The 13,838-nt window shown below is 44.6% G+C and overlaps 1 protein-coding gene across 11 annotated transcripts in view; it reads left to right on the forward strand.

Moving 5' to 3' along the window:
• Positions 1 to 13,838, forward strand: part of DYNC2H1 (dynein cytoplasmic 2 heavy chain 1) — a 355,486-nt gene that overhangs the window by 20,645 nt on the left and 321,003 nt on the right. For 10 of the 11 annotated variants that reach the window (XM_047878743.1, XM_047878737.1, XM_047878734.1 and 7 more), the window contains exons 13-18: positions 4,113 to 4,208; positions 7,866 to 8,018; positions 8,887 to 8,985; positions 11,651 to 11,790; positions 11,873 to 12,101; positions 12,932 to 13,059. In XM_047878743.1, coding sequence (XP_047734699.1) covers positions 4,113 to 4,208; positions 7,866 to 8,018; positions 8,887 to 8,985; positions 11,651 to 11,790; positions 11,873 to 12,101; positions 12,932 to 13,059 — 845 coding nt within the window. Of the gene's footprint in view, positions 1 to 4,112; positions 4,209 to 7,865; positions 8,019 to 8,886; positions 8,986 to 11,650; positions 11,791 to 11,872; positions 12,102 to 12,931; positions 13,060 to 13,838 lie in introns of those variants that run through there. The other variant, XM_047878744.1, reaches the window with a different exon arrangement.

Here is a 13,838-nt window from a genome sequence, read left to right on the forward strand (position 1 = left end):
GAAAGAGAGAAAGAGAAAGCCAGGTAGGCTCTGCACTGTCAGCGCAGAGCCCAGTGAGGGCTCAAACTCATGAACTATGAGGTCATGACCTGAGCCGAAATCAAGAGTCAGATGCTTCACCCATAGAGCCACCCAGGTGCCCCACATTTCCCTGTTTAAAGCCAACTATTACCCCTCGTTGTGTCTCTCTTTAGCACAGTCCTCGGGCCCTTGTTAATCATGCTCTAACTGACCTGACTGGCTGTGGCCTTCACCGCCTGGACTCTTCCCTTCAGGTTGTGCCCTATGCTTCAATCACACGAGACCCGGTTCTCCTCTGAACGTGTCTCCATGCATGGATACCTGTTCCTTCTTAGTAGAAAACTCAGAGTCATCCCTAATTCCCCACTCAGAAATCTCTTGTTTTGTTTTCCTTTGGCTGATCCGTCCTTACTCCGTATGCAGTATGCACATCAGTCTTGAACGCTTTTCTGTAGTATTGGATGTGTTTTGTCTTTTCGCTCATGTAATTAACAGATCTTAGAGGTCAGGAATGGTATCTTAGAGACAAGAATAGTATCTTAGAGGCAGGAATGGTATCTTTGAGGCAGGAGTGGTATCTTAGAGGCAGGAGTGGCATCTTAGAGGCAGGAATCGTATCTTAGAGGCAGGAATCGTATCTTAGTGGCAGGAGTGGCATCTTAGAGGCAGGAATCGTATCTTAGAGGCAGGAATCGTATCTTAGTGGCAGGAGTGGCATCTTAGAGGCAGGAATCGTATCTTAGAGGCAGGAATCGTATCTTAGTGGTCAGGAACAGTATGTTAGTGGTCAGGAACAATATATTAGAGGCAAGAGCAGTATCCTGCATGTCTTGCTCTCCATCTGTTCTTTGAGCGAGGATCCACTGAGCACCTGTACTGCTGTGCACAGTGTAGCGAGGGTGTGAGATGAATACGCGGCTGCTGTATTCTGGCACATGGTTTCTCGGCCTCAGCACTGTTAACATTTTGCACCACTTCTTTTCTGTGGGGGCGTCCTGTGCATTTTAGTAGCCTCTCTGGCCGGTAGCACCTGCCTAGTACTGACATTCAAAGGTGTCTCCTGACGTTGCCAAGTGTCCCCTTGGGTGCAAATCAACCATGGTTGCGAACCACTGGTCTAGAGGGAGAGAGTGAAACAAACAATGAATCCTCATAAATATCAGGCCTTCTGGTAGATACCTTATTTATGTTATTTCAGTTAACTCCCCGTTTTTCACATAACTAATTGGGGATCCGATTCATAACATAGTTTTTCTGATGCCACGTAGCTAGTAAGCGATGAAGCTGGGATTTGATACCAAAGGTGGCTCCAAAGCCCATATTTATTCCATTAAGTTTATGTACTGATGACAGATAAGTGAAAACTTGATAAAATAGGTATTGGGGTACCTGGGAGGCTCAGTCAGTTGAGCATCCAACTTCGACTTAGGTCATGATCTCGTGGTTCGTGGGTTCGAGCCCTGTGTTGCGCTCTGTGCTGACTGTGGAGGCTGGATCCTGCTTCAGATTCTGGGGTATCGCTCTCTCTGCTCCTCCCCCAGTCATGCTCGCTCTCTCTCTCTCTCTCTCTCTCTCTCTCAAAAGTAAATAAACATTAAAAAAATAGGTAATATATTATGAGTACTCTATTAAAGATTTTGTAAAGTCCCAGGAAAGCATAGAGGTGGCAGTTTTCAGTTATTTCCTGGGTAGGGGTAGAGGCAGTATCAGATAAATCCTTACGGAGGAATGCTGTTTGGTGTGAGCCTGGAGGGGTATGTGAGTTCTCTCAGGACCACAAGGGTGGGGTGGGTGAGTGTTACACAGAGGGTCTGCGTCTTCGAAAGCAGAGAGGCTTGCTCACTGTCGTATACTGTGTATTTAGTGCACGACACAGGAGCTCCAAGGATGAGTGTGGTCATGTAGCATCGGCATTTCCCCTGGGGAGATCTGTTTACGTGTACCTTCACTTCTGAGCAAGAATTCAGCCGGAGCAGGGAGTGGGAAGTGGGAGTTGGTTAGAGAGTAGCTCAGCCAGCTTGCTGTAATTCTGTGTATTCTTTTGCTTCTAGTGTTCTGGAATAGGCTTTTTCTTGGACCGCGACTGTGGTATAGAATAAATACCCTGGATATCCTCCACCAAATACAGCCTATTTTTATATGTACTAGTGGCAGGAAGCAGACCATCTATAAAATTAGGAAATATTTTTTAAGAATGTACTCTGGGCCAAGTGTATTGTGAGGTGCTGGGGATACGGACATGAAAAGACCATTGTTTTCAATTCCTTCGACTACTCCATGGTGTCCACTTGATCTGCTTCCCTGAACCTCTCCTTTTCCCCCAACAGAGTTGACAGTTGCTCTTTCGTTCATCAGTGTACCTTGTGGGTATCTCTGGTTTTTGATTCCTTGATTGAAGAAATAATTACCAAGTGCCTACTGTTTGCTAGATGCTGTTCTTGAAGCAGGTGTTGTAATTTGGGAGCTAGGGTAGTGCTAAGTACTGTGAAGCAAAAGAAAAAACGATTGGAGCAGAGACTGCCATGTTATACAGAGTGGTCAGGGTAGGCCTTGAAAGGTGATATTTGGGAAGAGATATGACTTCAAGTGACACAGAACCTTGCAGGTGTCTGGAGGAAGGCTGTTGGGTGCAGGACGTTCACACGTGGCTCCTGAGGGAGACTCCCCTGGAGGTCACAGGAGCAGCAAGGAGCCCAGCGTGGCCGCCCTGCAGTGAGGCTCTGTGGTGGGGCAGCTTATGTAAAACGTATGTTCTGGGGGAGCGGCATGGCTTGGGGATTTGGGTTTTATTCGACAGCGTATTGGGAAGCCAGTGGAAGGTTTTAGGTGAGAATGTTGGGATTTGGGATTTTATCCTCACATGCAGTGGGGAGTCATCGGGAGTTTTGGTGTAGCAAATAGAATAGTGTGATTTATCTTTAGGAAGGACCACTCTGGCTTCTTTGAATGCTTTGAACAGACACTAGGAAGCCACCGCTGGAGACAGACCAGTTTGGAGACGGCCACACTGGTCTTGTCGAGCGACGAGGGTGCTCACCCTCCTTGGGGTTGGTGGACGTGGGTGACATGGTTGCCTGTAACGTATGTTGTAAAAGTGTAGGCAATAGACAAATTCATGGTTTCACTCGTGTAATTTAAGAAACAAAACTGACGAACATATGGGAAGGGAGGGGAAAAAGAGAAGAAAACAAACCACAAGAGACTTTTTTTTTTTAAGTTTATTTATTTCAAAAGAGAGAAAGGGAGTGTGTTGGTGTGTGGGGGAGGGACCGAGAGAGAGAGAGAGAGAGAGACAGACAGACAGACAGAATCCCGAGCAAGTCTTGCTGTCAGCATAGAGTCCAATGCAGGACTCTATCCCACAGCCTGTGAGTTGAGATAATACCTGAGCTGAAGTCAGACTCTCAACGGACTGAGAGACCAGGCATCCTGTCTACAAGAGAGTCCTAAGTACAGACAATACCCTGAGGGCTGCTGGAGGTGGGGAGGGGGGGGAGGATGAGTTACCTGGTGATGAGCCCCAGGGGTTGTAGGTGAGAGCTGAATCACTGAATTCTGCTCTCAAAACCAATACTGCTCAGTCTGTTACTAACTAGAATTTGAATAAAAAATAAATAAAAACCAAACAAAAAGTATAGTCAGTAGACTTCATTGATGTGGGATGTAAAAGAAAAGTAAAGGACAACTCAAGGATCTCTTGGTCTGAGAAGTGGATTGTTAAATGCTGACAAAGGAACACGTTTGCAGAGTTGCAGGAGTGAAGAGTTCAGTTTTTAGCATTTGATATGCTTTTCTGGTTTCCATATTTCCCCTGAGACTGTGAACTTCTTGGTCACAGGGACTGGGTTTTCTAGTCTTTGTTTAATCAGCCCCTGGGACGGGACTTGGCACATTGTGGGAACTCAGCAAGGAGTGACTGCGTTTGTTAACATGGGCATCAGTGCTGTATTAGAGATGAAAAGCTGCTTCTTGTTAAATCTTACGATGAGAAGCATTGATGTTTCCGTTCAAACAAGTAAAAATGAAAACAGGTGAAAAATTAAGTGTCTTAGTTATTAATGATTGTTGCTAATTGTACTTTTACTTTGTAGGTGGCACATTTTTACAATTCCATCGATCAACAAATGATTCAAAGTCAGAGACCAATGATGTTACAATCCGCATTAGCATTTGAACAGATAATTAAGGTAAATGGACTTTCTGTGTTATAATAATTAGATTTTACTTGTGAGGTGTTTCTTGTTTCTTAGTTTTTTAGTGTACCCTTCAGCTTAATATTGATCTGAGGTTTTGTTTCCCAGTGACTTCCTTCACTCTTAACAAGTAACACTTGTAGATTTAAGTGGTTGTAGTGTTTCACATATTCAGGTGCTGAGTTTGATCCTGTGAATTAATACATGTAGTATATATTTACTTATTCACTGAATTGTGAGGTCTTTTTTGTTTTTAAAGTTTATTTTTCATGGGCACCTGGGTGGCTCAGTTGGTTAAGCGTTGACTTCAGCTGAGGTCATGATCTCGTGGTTTGTGAATTGGAGCCCCATGTCCGGCTCCGTGCTGACAGCTCAGAGCCTGGAGTCTGCTTGGGATTCTGTATCTCCCTTGCTTTCTGTCCCTCCCCCGTTTGCACTCTTGTCTCTCTCTCTCAAAAATAAATAACATTAAAAAGAATTTTATTTTTGAGAGAGACAGAGACAAAGTGTGAGTGGGGGAGGGGCAGAGAGAGAAAGGGAGACACAGAATCCCAAGCAGGCTCCCAGCTCTGAGATGTCAGCACAGAGCCTTATGCGGGGCTGGAACCCATGCGACCGTGGGATCATGACCTGAGCTGAGATCAAGAGTCAGATGCTTAACTGACTGAGCCACCCAGGCGCCCCTGAATTGTGAGGTCCTTATATACCAGTCTTTAATGCTTTTCTGTCGTCTCCTGATTTTATACTTTGAGGTTTATTTGGCTTTTTTTATCTGTGCTTGTTTAAATATCCATGCATATGGCATTAGGAAAACCTACACTAGTTTTCAAACTATCCTATTACTATGTGACTTGTAGCTTTTTGAAATCTATAATTTTAGTCTTAACAGACATAAAATATTTAAAGATTAAGTAGAAGAGGAATATACCCTTTTCTTATTGTTTTATTTGCAAGTGGATCAGTGGTTGTGATTTTCCTCAAGACTGCGCCCAGTTTCTGTGCTTTTGTAGGAGGACTGCTAGGTCATGGTGTAGTTGTACTCACGGCCAATCTCCTTATGGTCTCCTGCAGCAGGAGGTGCAGAGCAGAGTCCATACAGGGAAGGGCCTGGAACGAAGGCTGGGCAAACGGGGCGCTGGCTGTCAGGAACCCCTCCCTGTGGACCCACACAGGGCGTCCTCCACCTGCCCCCGCACCCCTGCCCTGCTCCCCATCACAAGTTGTAATACATGTGATGTTTTCTCACCGGGAAGACCATTAGAGACTCTGTACCTGGGCACTTTTGGGGGACTCGTCCTGGAGGTATCTTCTGCCTGATAATGTACCAAACTTCCAGATGCCCAGAAGGAGATCAAGTGTTGAGTATAAACTGTGTGGTTGAGCTACCATGAGCTGTCTTACAAGTTAGGGTGGTGGGGGGCCTCCAAGATCCACGTGTGCAGGTGCCAGGGCCGCATCAGGGTCAGGGTCAGGATGTTAAATAGGCCTTTAAGGGATGGCAGTCAGATCTACTACATTAATTTTGTTCTGCCCACTAGTTCTCAGGCCTACAATTTACAACAAGTCCTATAATTCATATTACAGATTTTTAAATTTTTAAAATTTTTTTAATGAAAAATTTTTTATTGCGAAAGCTCCAAACTTTATAATGCAAAGTTTAAAAAACACAGGTAAACAACAGGAAAAAAGGTGTTTTAAAACTGTATCACCAAGAGATGGCCATTGTTAGCAGTCTGGAGTATATCCTTTAAATTTTTTTTTCTGTGCCTGTTTACAAGTGTACTTTTGAAAATGGGAAATATTTTATTATTTTTTTACCCCTTTTTACCAAATAGATAATGTTTAATTGCACACCTTTAGGACTTTTTCTTCTCTAATAAATATACTCAAAGAAATATCTGTTGATATTTCTATGAGAAATTGGGTTGTGAGAAGTACATCATTATATTAGCATATGTTAAATGAGACCGAATAGTAGAGAAGAAACCAAGATGGAAGGAGCAAGAATGCCAAGGTTCTCTCTAATCCTCTGGCCACTCGCTGTCTCCGAGGGCAGGGACTCTGACTTACTTACCTTCATGACCTGTAGCAGTGCGACAGTGGGTCATGTGTGGTGGTTGCTCATGCATGCTTTCTAGGCTGTTGCATGGAGTGCTCTGTTGGATTGAATACGATTGCGTTTCATCCATTCAGTGGCTGCGTATGGAGGGTCTGCTGTATTCTGGACGTGAGTGATCCCCAGCCTTGCCAGGCAGCACATCAAGGATGTGTAGAAACCTGACTGCTGTTGGGCACTTTCTCCCCTCCATCCTTCATATTTGTCCTGACTGTGTAGTACTGTCTGTGTGCACACAGCACCAGGCACATGGGGTTTTGATTTTTGCTTCAGTCATCAGGTAGCATTTAAGAAATTCACAAGAAGGACAGTTTGTTTTATATTGACATTTCCCTAATCCCAGAGTTTTCCTTTGCTTTTGAGGTCCTTACCGAGAGAATTGGTTTTAGCCATGTCTTATGAGCAGCTTTGCAACGGATTCTCTTGTCTTTTCCTTTGTCCCGCAATGTTTGTATTCCCCCCTTTACCGAAGGATATTGTTACCAGAAATGAAAGTCACAGTTGACAGATCTGTTAGCACTTTCAGAATCTTCTACTTCCTCCTGGTTGTCATGGTCTTAGCTTTTGAGTTTGCGGTCCTTTCTGAGTAGCGTTTCTCTGTGACGGAATGAAGCGTAGTGATCCCCGAGTGAGTGTGTGTGCTCCACACTCTGCTGGGCCCTGCAGGAACCGTCCTGGACTTGCTCGGCTTCCCGTGAGGGAGTGGGAGTTGAGTGCCCCGTTCAGGGCACTGACACCTTCCCTTGAGGGTGGGCCCGGCCTGTGCTGCCCCTAAGCAGGGTATGAGCCTGGCCCCTACTCGAGCCCCGTTTACGTGGCTGGGAGGGAGCACTGGGCTGACCTGCTTGCCCGGGGGTGGGCAGCTCGTTGTTCAGCCAGCCTTCCCTTGGCCAGGACTTGAACACTCCTGGCCTTTGATTGGTGGATGGAGGGTCAGCCCCCTGTTTGGTCCTGCTCAGGCTGCAGAGCTGTGGCATTTCTGTTGGTGTTTGGCCAGAGGAGGGTGGGTATTGCTGAAGGTTCCCTTGGACCACAGTGTTCCCAGTCCTTTGGCCAGAGGGAGCCAGCTTCTTCTGGAGCTTGTGGTGTGTTCCTGGAGGTGACTCCTGGTGGGAGGCGTGTCCATCGCCCTGTCCTGCACATATGGAGACGGTGAGGAAGCGTGCATGTGTCTCTCCTCAGCTCTCCAGGCCTCAAGGTCGTCTGCTGCCTTCCACCTGTCATTCCTGTGTGTGTGCGTGTGTGTGTGTGTGTGTGTGCGTGTGTGTGTGTGTGTGTGTGTGAGGGAGAGAGAGAGAGAGAGAGAGAGGTCAATCTAGCTCATCTAGGGCTGTTTCACTCTAAGAGAGGAAACTTGGGAGGGAGGGAGCTATTCATTTTGCCACATTGCCTTATTGTTTATAAAATGGAAGTATTACTCTATGCGTCCTCATTGCAGATAGTGTTAGGAATAACTGGACTGAAGATGGACAGTGTGAAATCTTGTGGAAAAAAGAAATGCATTGTATTGCTAAATGGCATTTGTTGTACCTTAGAATTCAAAAGCAGGAAGTGGGGGAAAGTCACAGATTACTTGGGATAATCCTAAAGAATTAGAAGCCTACATCCAAAAGCTCCAAAATGCTGCCCAACGACTTGCCACTGAAAATAGAAAACTGAGAAAATGGCACACTACATTTTGTGAAAAGGTAGGTTTTATTTGTACAATTAGATAATCTATGAAGAGTATTATTAAAATGGTAATTGGGATGTAATTTTATTCTTTTTAAATTAAAAAAAATTGTTTATTTATTTTTGAGAGAGGGACAGAGCAGGGCAGGGGCAGAGACAGAGAGTGAGAGAGAGAGAGAGAGAGAGAGAGAGAGAGAGAGAGAGAGAATCCCAAGCAGGCTCTGCACTGTCAGCACAGAGCCCGATGTGGGTGGGACTCGAACTCAGAAACTGTGAGATCATGACCTGGACTGAAATCAAGAGTTGGATGCTTAGTTGACTGAACCCCCCCAGGCACCGTGTGTTATAATTTGAAATAGTTTTTACTTATTTGGAAGTCTAATTATTTAACAGACTTACGGTTGCCAAAATAGTACAGAGTTCACACTTATTGACTTCCTCTGTTGTTAACAACTTGAACAACCATACTACATTTATGATAACTAGGCAATAGGCGGGTTTTGAATTTTACAGCTTTTCCACTGATGTCTTTTTGCATTTGGTCGTTGAGTCTCTGTAGTCTCCTCCTCCTTCTGAGACTTTCCTTGCTTGTCATCACCTTGATACTTGTTACAGAATCGGTCATTTTTTTGTAGAAAGTGTCTCAGTGTGGTTTGTATGAAGCTCTCTCATTCTTAGATCACGGTGATGCTGTTCTGACAGAAATACCGCAGCAGCGATGTTTGCCTTTGTCAGGGTATCAATCACTTATTTCTATGTCTTACTATCAGTTGAATTAATCTTGATCACTCGGTTGAGGTGGTTGGTATCTGTCAGGTTTTCCTACCGAAAAGTTACTGCTTTTCCAGGGTTACTTTGCGACTGCTGTGCTTTAATTTTTAACAGGTCGTCTTTCTCATGAACATTGATCTGCTTCGGCAGCAGCAGCGTTGGAAAGATGGATTACAAGAACTGAGAACTGGCTTAGCAAGCGTAGAAGCCCAGGTAATTATGTTTTCCTTGGTGTCAACTCTTCGAGTGTGATCTTTTCAGAAGGTAAATATAGGAGTTGAGGACGAGTTCATAAGGTTATCTGTAAATCTTTACTAAGAAATTTCTTTTTTTTTTTTTTTAATTTTTTTTTCAACGTTTTTTATTTATTTTTGGGACAGAGAGAGACAGAGCATGAATGGGGAAGGGACAGAGAGAGAGGGAGACACAGAATCGGAAACAGGCTCCAGGCTCCGAGCCATCAGCCCAGAGCCTGACGCGGGGCTCGAACTCCCGGACCGCGAGATCGTGACCTGGCTGAAGTCGGACGCTTAACCGACTGCGCCACCCAGGCGCCCCAAGAAATTTCTAATAAATGTAGAGTTCTACTGAATTGTATATAAAGACCACAAATTAGCAATGCATTTACATTTAAAAATATAAAAATAAGTTTTCATTTATCTTTTGGAACGTCCAGTTTCTCAGTTCAGACTTAGTAGTTTCTTTGACTTGGTGCTTAAACGTTACCGTTGTTTAGTTTTCTTTTAGCTGGTGGAGACATGTGTAGAACATGAAGCGAAGTTGGGCAGAAGCCCAGTAATTGAAATAACCGTTTCAGAGTGTTTTCCTTTTTTTTGGGTAAAATTCCATTTCCATACACATTTTGATAAATTATGATATTTATGTAAGTGTAATGCACAGAGCCTCCTGCCCGGTCTGTGGTAGGGGGTCTTAGCTGAGGATGAATTACATGTCTTATCTGTTTACATGTAGTTTTCAGTTATTAAATTAAAAAAAAATTTTTTTTAATGTTTATTTATTTTTGAGAGAGAGAGAGACGGAGTGTGAGTTTGGGAGGGGCAGAAAGAGAGGGAGACACAGAATCCGAAGCAGTCTCCAGGCTCTGAGCTGTCAGCACAGAGCCCGATGTGGGGTCGAACTCACGAACTATGAGATCATGACCTGAGCTGAAGTCGGATGCTTAACCGACTGAGCCACCTGGTGCCCTGAGATTTTTTTTTCCAATTCTTTTTAAGTTTATTTCTTTTTTTCTTTTGAGAAAGAGGGAGCATGTGCGCGCACACACAGGGGTGGAGGGTGGCAGGCAGAGACAGCCGGAGAGGGGGAATCCCAAGCAGGCTCTGTGTCGCCAGCACAGAGCCTGATCCAGGCCTTAAACTCGTGATCCCTGAGATCATGAGCTGAGCTGAAATCAAGAGTCAGACACTTAGCCGACTGAGCCACCTGGGAGCTCTCAATTCTTAGATCTTGAAGAAAAAACAAGTGTTAGCATTAATGTATTTATGGTTATATGGAAGCACAAAGAGTGTAAAGTGTCTTGAGCACCTTCATATTTTTCAGTTGATTATTTTTTAAAAATGTGCAGTGGATTATTTAGGGGGTGAAGAAGGAAGAGAAGAGCTGCACTTGATGGGGGTTTTAGAGGTCTAAGAAGTTGATCAAATAAACCACTGACTTTTTTTTAGCGCCATAGTATAAAGCCCATATGTAACATCCACTTAACGTTAATTTGATATTTTAAATTTTGCCGGTCTTTTTGTGGGCTATTTAAAAGCATGAAGCTTGGAAATTTTTATATTTGACTTTATATAAACTGTCCTACTACAGGTAGCAGTGAAGGAGTTGCATGTTTTAAGATGTTAAAAATGGGTTATTTTTTGCTTATAATTTCACTATATACGATATAAATACTTTAAATGAAGACCCCATTTGTCGTAGAATCTAAGTCTAAAGTTCTCTCTTGTGGAGCAAGAGAGTGGGATGCAGGATTAAAGCGAGAGATGACTAATGTCCAGAAAAGACAAGAGCCCCAAATAAGGGCCCTTGCTCCGCTTTTATTAGCATCAGAAGGCTTACAAACATGGCAATGGACGTGCACAAAGGGACAATGAATCTGTGAACATTAACTTGTGGACATGAGGGAAAGGGGGTCTTGAAGACATTCGGCGTTAGGGGTTTGGGTTAATACACAACGACGTTGGGGCACCGGGCAGCCTGGCGGAAGGTTGTTTACAGAGGGCAGGAGGCAGCACCTTTGTTTATCTTAGCCTAGGGGACGAGGCAGGTAGGACACGTGACCTCAGGGTTGCCAAGGCACCTTTCTTTTGTTGTTGTTTTTTTAATATGAAATGTATTATCAAATTGGTTTCCATACAACACCCAGTGCTCGTCCCAACAGGTGCCCTCCTCAATGCCTATCACTGCAAATGCACCTTTCTTTTGTTAATCATCTCCGCTCTGGGCAGCTTCACTGCCCCACAGGGTCTATAGTCCAATTTACCTGTTTACCTAACTTCAGCCTTCCCTCCTGTGAAAGCAGCTTTCTGCTGTAGTACTAAATGGGTGGTGGGGGGGGTGTTTTTGCCCTGAATGCCTAATCTTGTTTACCTCATATACCTTTGTATTGGGGGCCTTTGTCCCCTCTCTCTATTCTGGGGGCCTTTGCCCCCCCTCTCTATTCTGGGGGACTTGGCCCCCCTTCTCTGTCCTTATTCGCCCGATCTTGTTGATGTAAACTTGGATGAGAGCATCCGATGGCCTTGTAATTCTCTGTGCCTTGTTAACCCATGGGTGCAGGCCCAAGGAGTTCTGAAGCTTATTCCCCACATCCATTCTGTCACCTGGTTTTTAAATAAAAAACATGACTCTAACCTATCAGGGGTTCCAGGCCGGTGACATGCGTGCGTGGAAGCAGCACTGGAATCACCAGCTGTACAAAGCCCTCGAACACCAGTATCAGATGGGCCTGGAGGCACTTAATGAGAACCTGCCAGAAATAAGCATAGACCTAGTGTACAAGTAAGCTTTCTTACAGCCCCTTTCATTTTCAGACCATGTTTTTCCAGTAATTCATATGTTAAAGCTATTTCTTTGTTTTCAGACAGGGACGGTTACAATTCAGGCCTCCTCTTGAAGAAATCCGGGCTAAATATTACAGAGAAATGAAGAGGTTCATCGGCATTCCTAATCAGTTTAGGGGAGTGGGTGAGGCCGGAGATGAGTCTATTTTTTCTGTTATGATTGATAGAAATGCAAGTGGATTTTTGACTATTTTCAGCAAAGCAGAAGATCTGTTTAGGAGACTATCAGCTGTTTTACACCAACATAAGGTATGGAACTTGTAATTGTCTGTTATTCTGTTACAACGTTTCATCTGATTGGTTGAGTGAGTATTAAGTGTACTGATCTACGGTTTATCTTGTGTGGCCTAATGTCAAAGTCCGGCAAGGTGGGGAGCCAGTGTGAGGATTCCTGTACAACCCAGATTTACACCACAGATGAGAACCAAGTTCTACTAAGATTTTTTTGTCTTTGACTTTTTGAAGATTGAGAAACTAGTTGCATCAGCTTGGGATGTGACAAGATTCTGTTGTGTCAATTTTAACTCCTCTTGGGAAACTATCTCCTTTCATTCAGTCTTTGAATCGAGCGGCCCTTGGAGTGAGGTCTCAGATGTAGTGGGGTGGAGAGGATTTCACTTCCTCCTCGTGTTGGAGTGAACCTTGGCTGCTCAATGGGGAGAGACCCCAGCTGTGTCCCTCGTCCTTCCTTTCGCTCCCAAGACGCGTGACTGAGACGTCAGCCGGTCTCCCAGTTGCCACCGGGTGCTGCTTCTGACTGTCGGGTTTCTAGGACTGATTGAATGTGCATACGTTCAAATTTGTAGCCTTGGCTTTGCCAAATGATTCTGTATTTGGATACATCAAATTTGAGAAGAGAATCTGAGGAAAGGGTTTTGTGGTCTTTTAAAAAAAGTTTGATGATCACTTACTTTTACATGTTAAATCGTTTTTTTAGGCTCTACAGTAATGGTTATATTTGCATACTTAAATTGAAATTTACCTGAATACCTTACATCTGTACCTTTTTATCAGTGGGCCCTAATTTTTTATATGTTAATAAATTCTGTTTCTTTAATATGTTTTCCATTCTTTAATAGGAATGGATCGTAATTGGACAAGTTGATATGGAAGCTCTAGTGGAAAAACATCTCTCCACGGTCCAAGATTGGGAGAAAAATTTCAAAGCACTGAAAATAAAAGGGAAAGAAGTAGAACGACTTCCGAGGTATGAGAAGTTAGAGTCGAGTTTCGGTCCCATTCAGTAAGAGGGAAAGAAGTAGGGCGGCCTCCGGGGCCTGAGAAGTTAGAGTTTCTGTCACGTTCCAGTGTTGTCATGACATGGTGAGGGTGCTCGTCAGTAGTGGCCTCGTGTCAGTCACCTTCTGCCTCCCGTAAAGCTTGGCCTTGGCTCTCAGGTATCGTCTGCGTCGGGTGCCGAGACGAAGGTATTTTTCTTCTGGAGGTTCTGCCGGCTGGGACCTAACTGGGGGGAGTCGATCGGGGCCTGAGGATGTGACATTTGACACACACAGGCACGGGCTACGAGCGCTAAGACTCGCCTGTGAGAATGTGCTCCGGGATATCAAGCCAATGCCGTTGGACTCTGGCTTTGTACTGCTCTGCCTCCTTTCGGGATACCGTGGCAGTCACACAGCCTGGTGCTGCATCGACATAGGGCCCGAGACGTGGTGGAGACCCTCTGAGGGGCGTGTCATAACCCAGCTACTTGAGAACGGAGTCCCCCTCCTACCTGAAATTCTTACCACTGGAACCACTCTTGGTAGGAAGCTCTATGACAGGCCTGTTTAACTGTGCATGTATTTCCTCTAAAGGATAAGACCACTTGTGTTAATCTCCTTGCTCATTCTCTCAACAAATATTGGGTGAGCGTGGATAATATGCAGAGCTTGTCCCGTGGGAGGATAAAGATGAGGAAGAGAGGACCTCACGTTGCTTCCTGTCTGCCGGTGCAGTGACACATTACTCAGTACTCACAGGGGTTAA

This window comes from Prionailurus viverrinus, chromosome D1 (genome assembly GCF_022837055.1).
Source record: "Prionailurus viverrinus isolate Anna chromosome D1, UM_Priviv_1.0, whole genome shotgun sequence".
Lineage (NCBI taxonomy): Eukaryota > Metazoa > Chordata > Mammalia > Carnivora > Felidae > Prionailurus > Prionailurus viverrinus.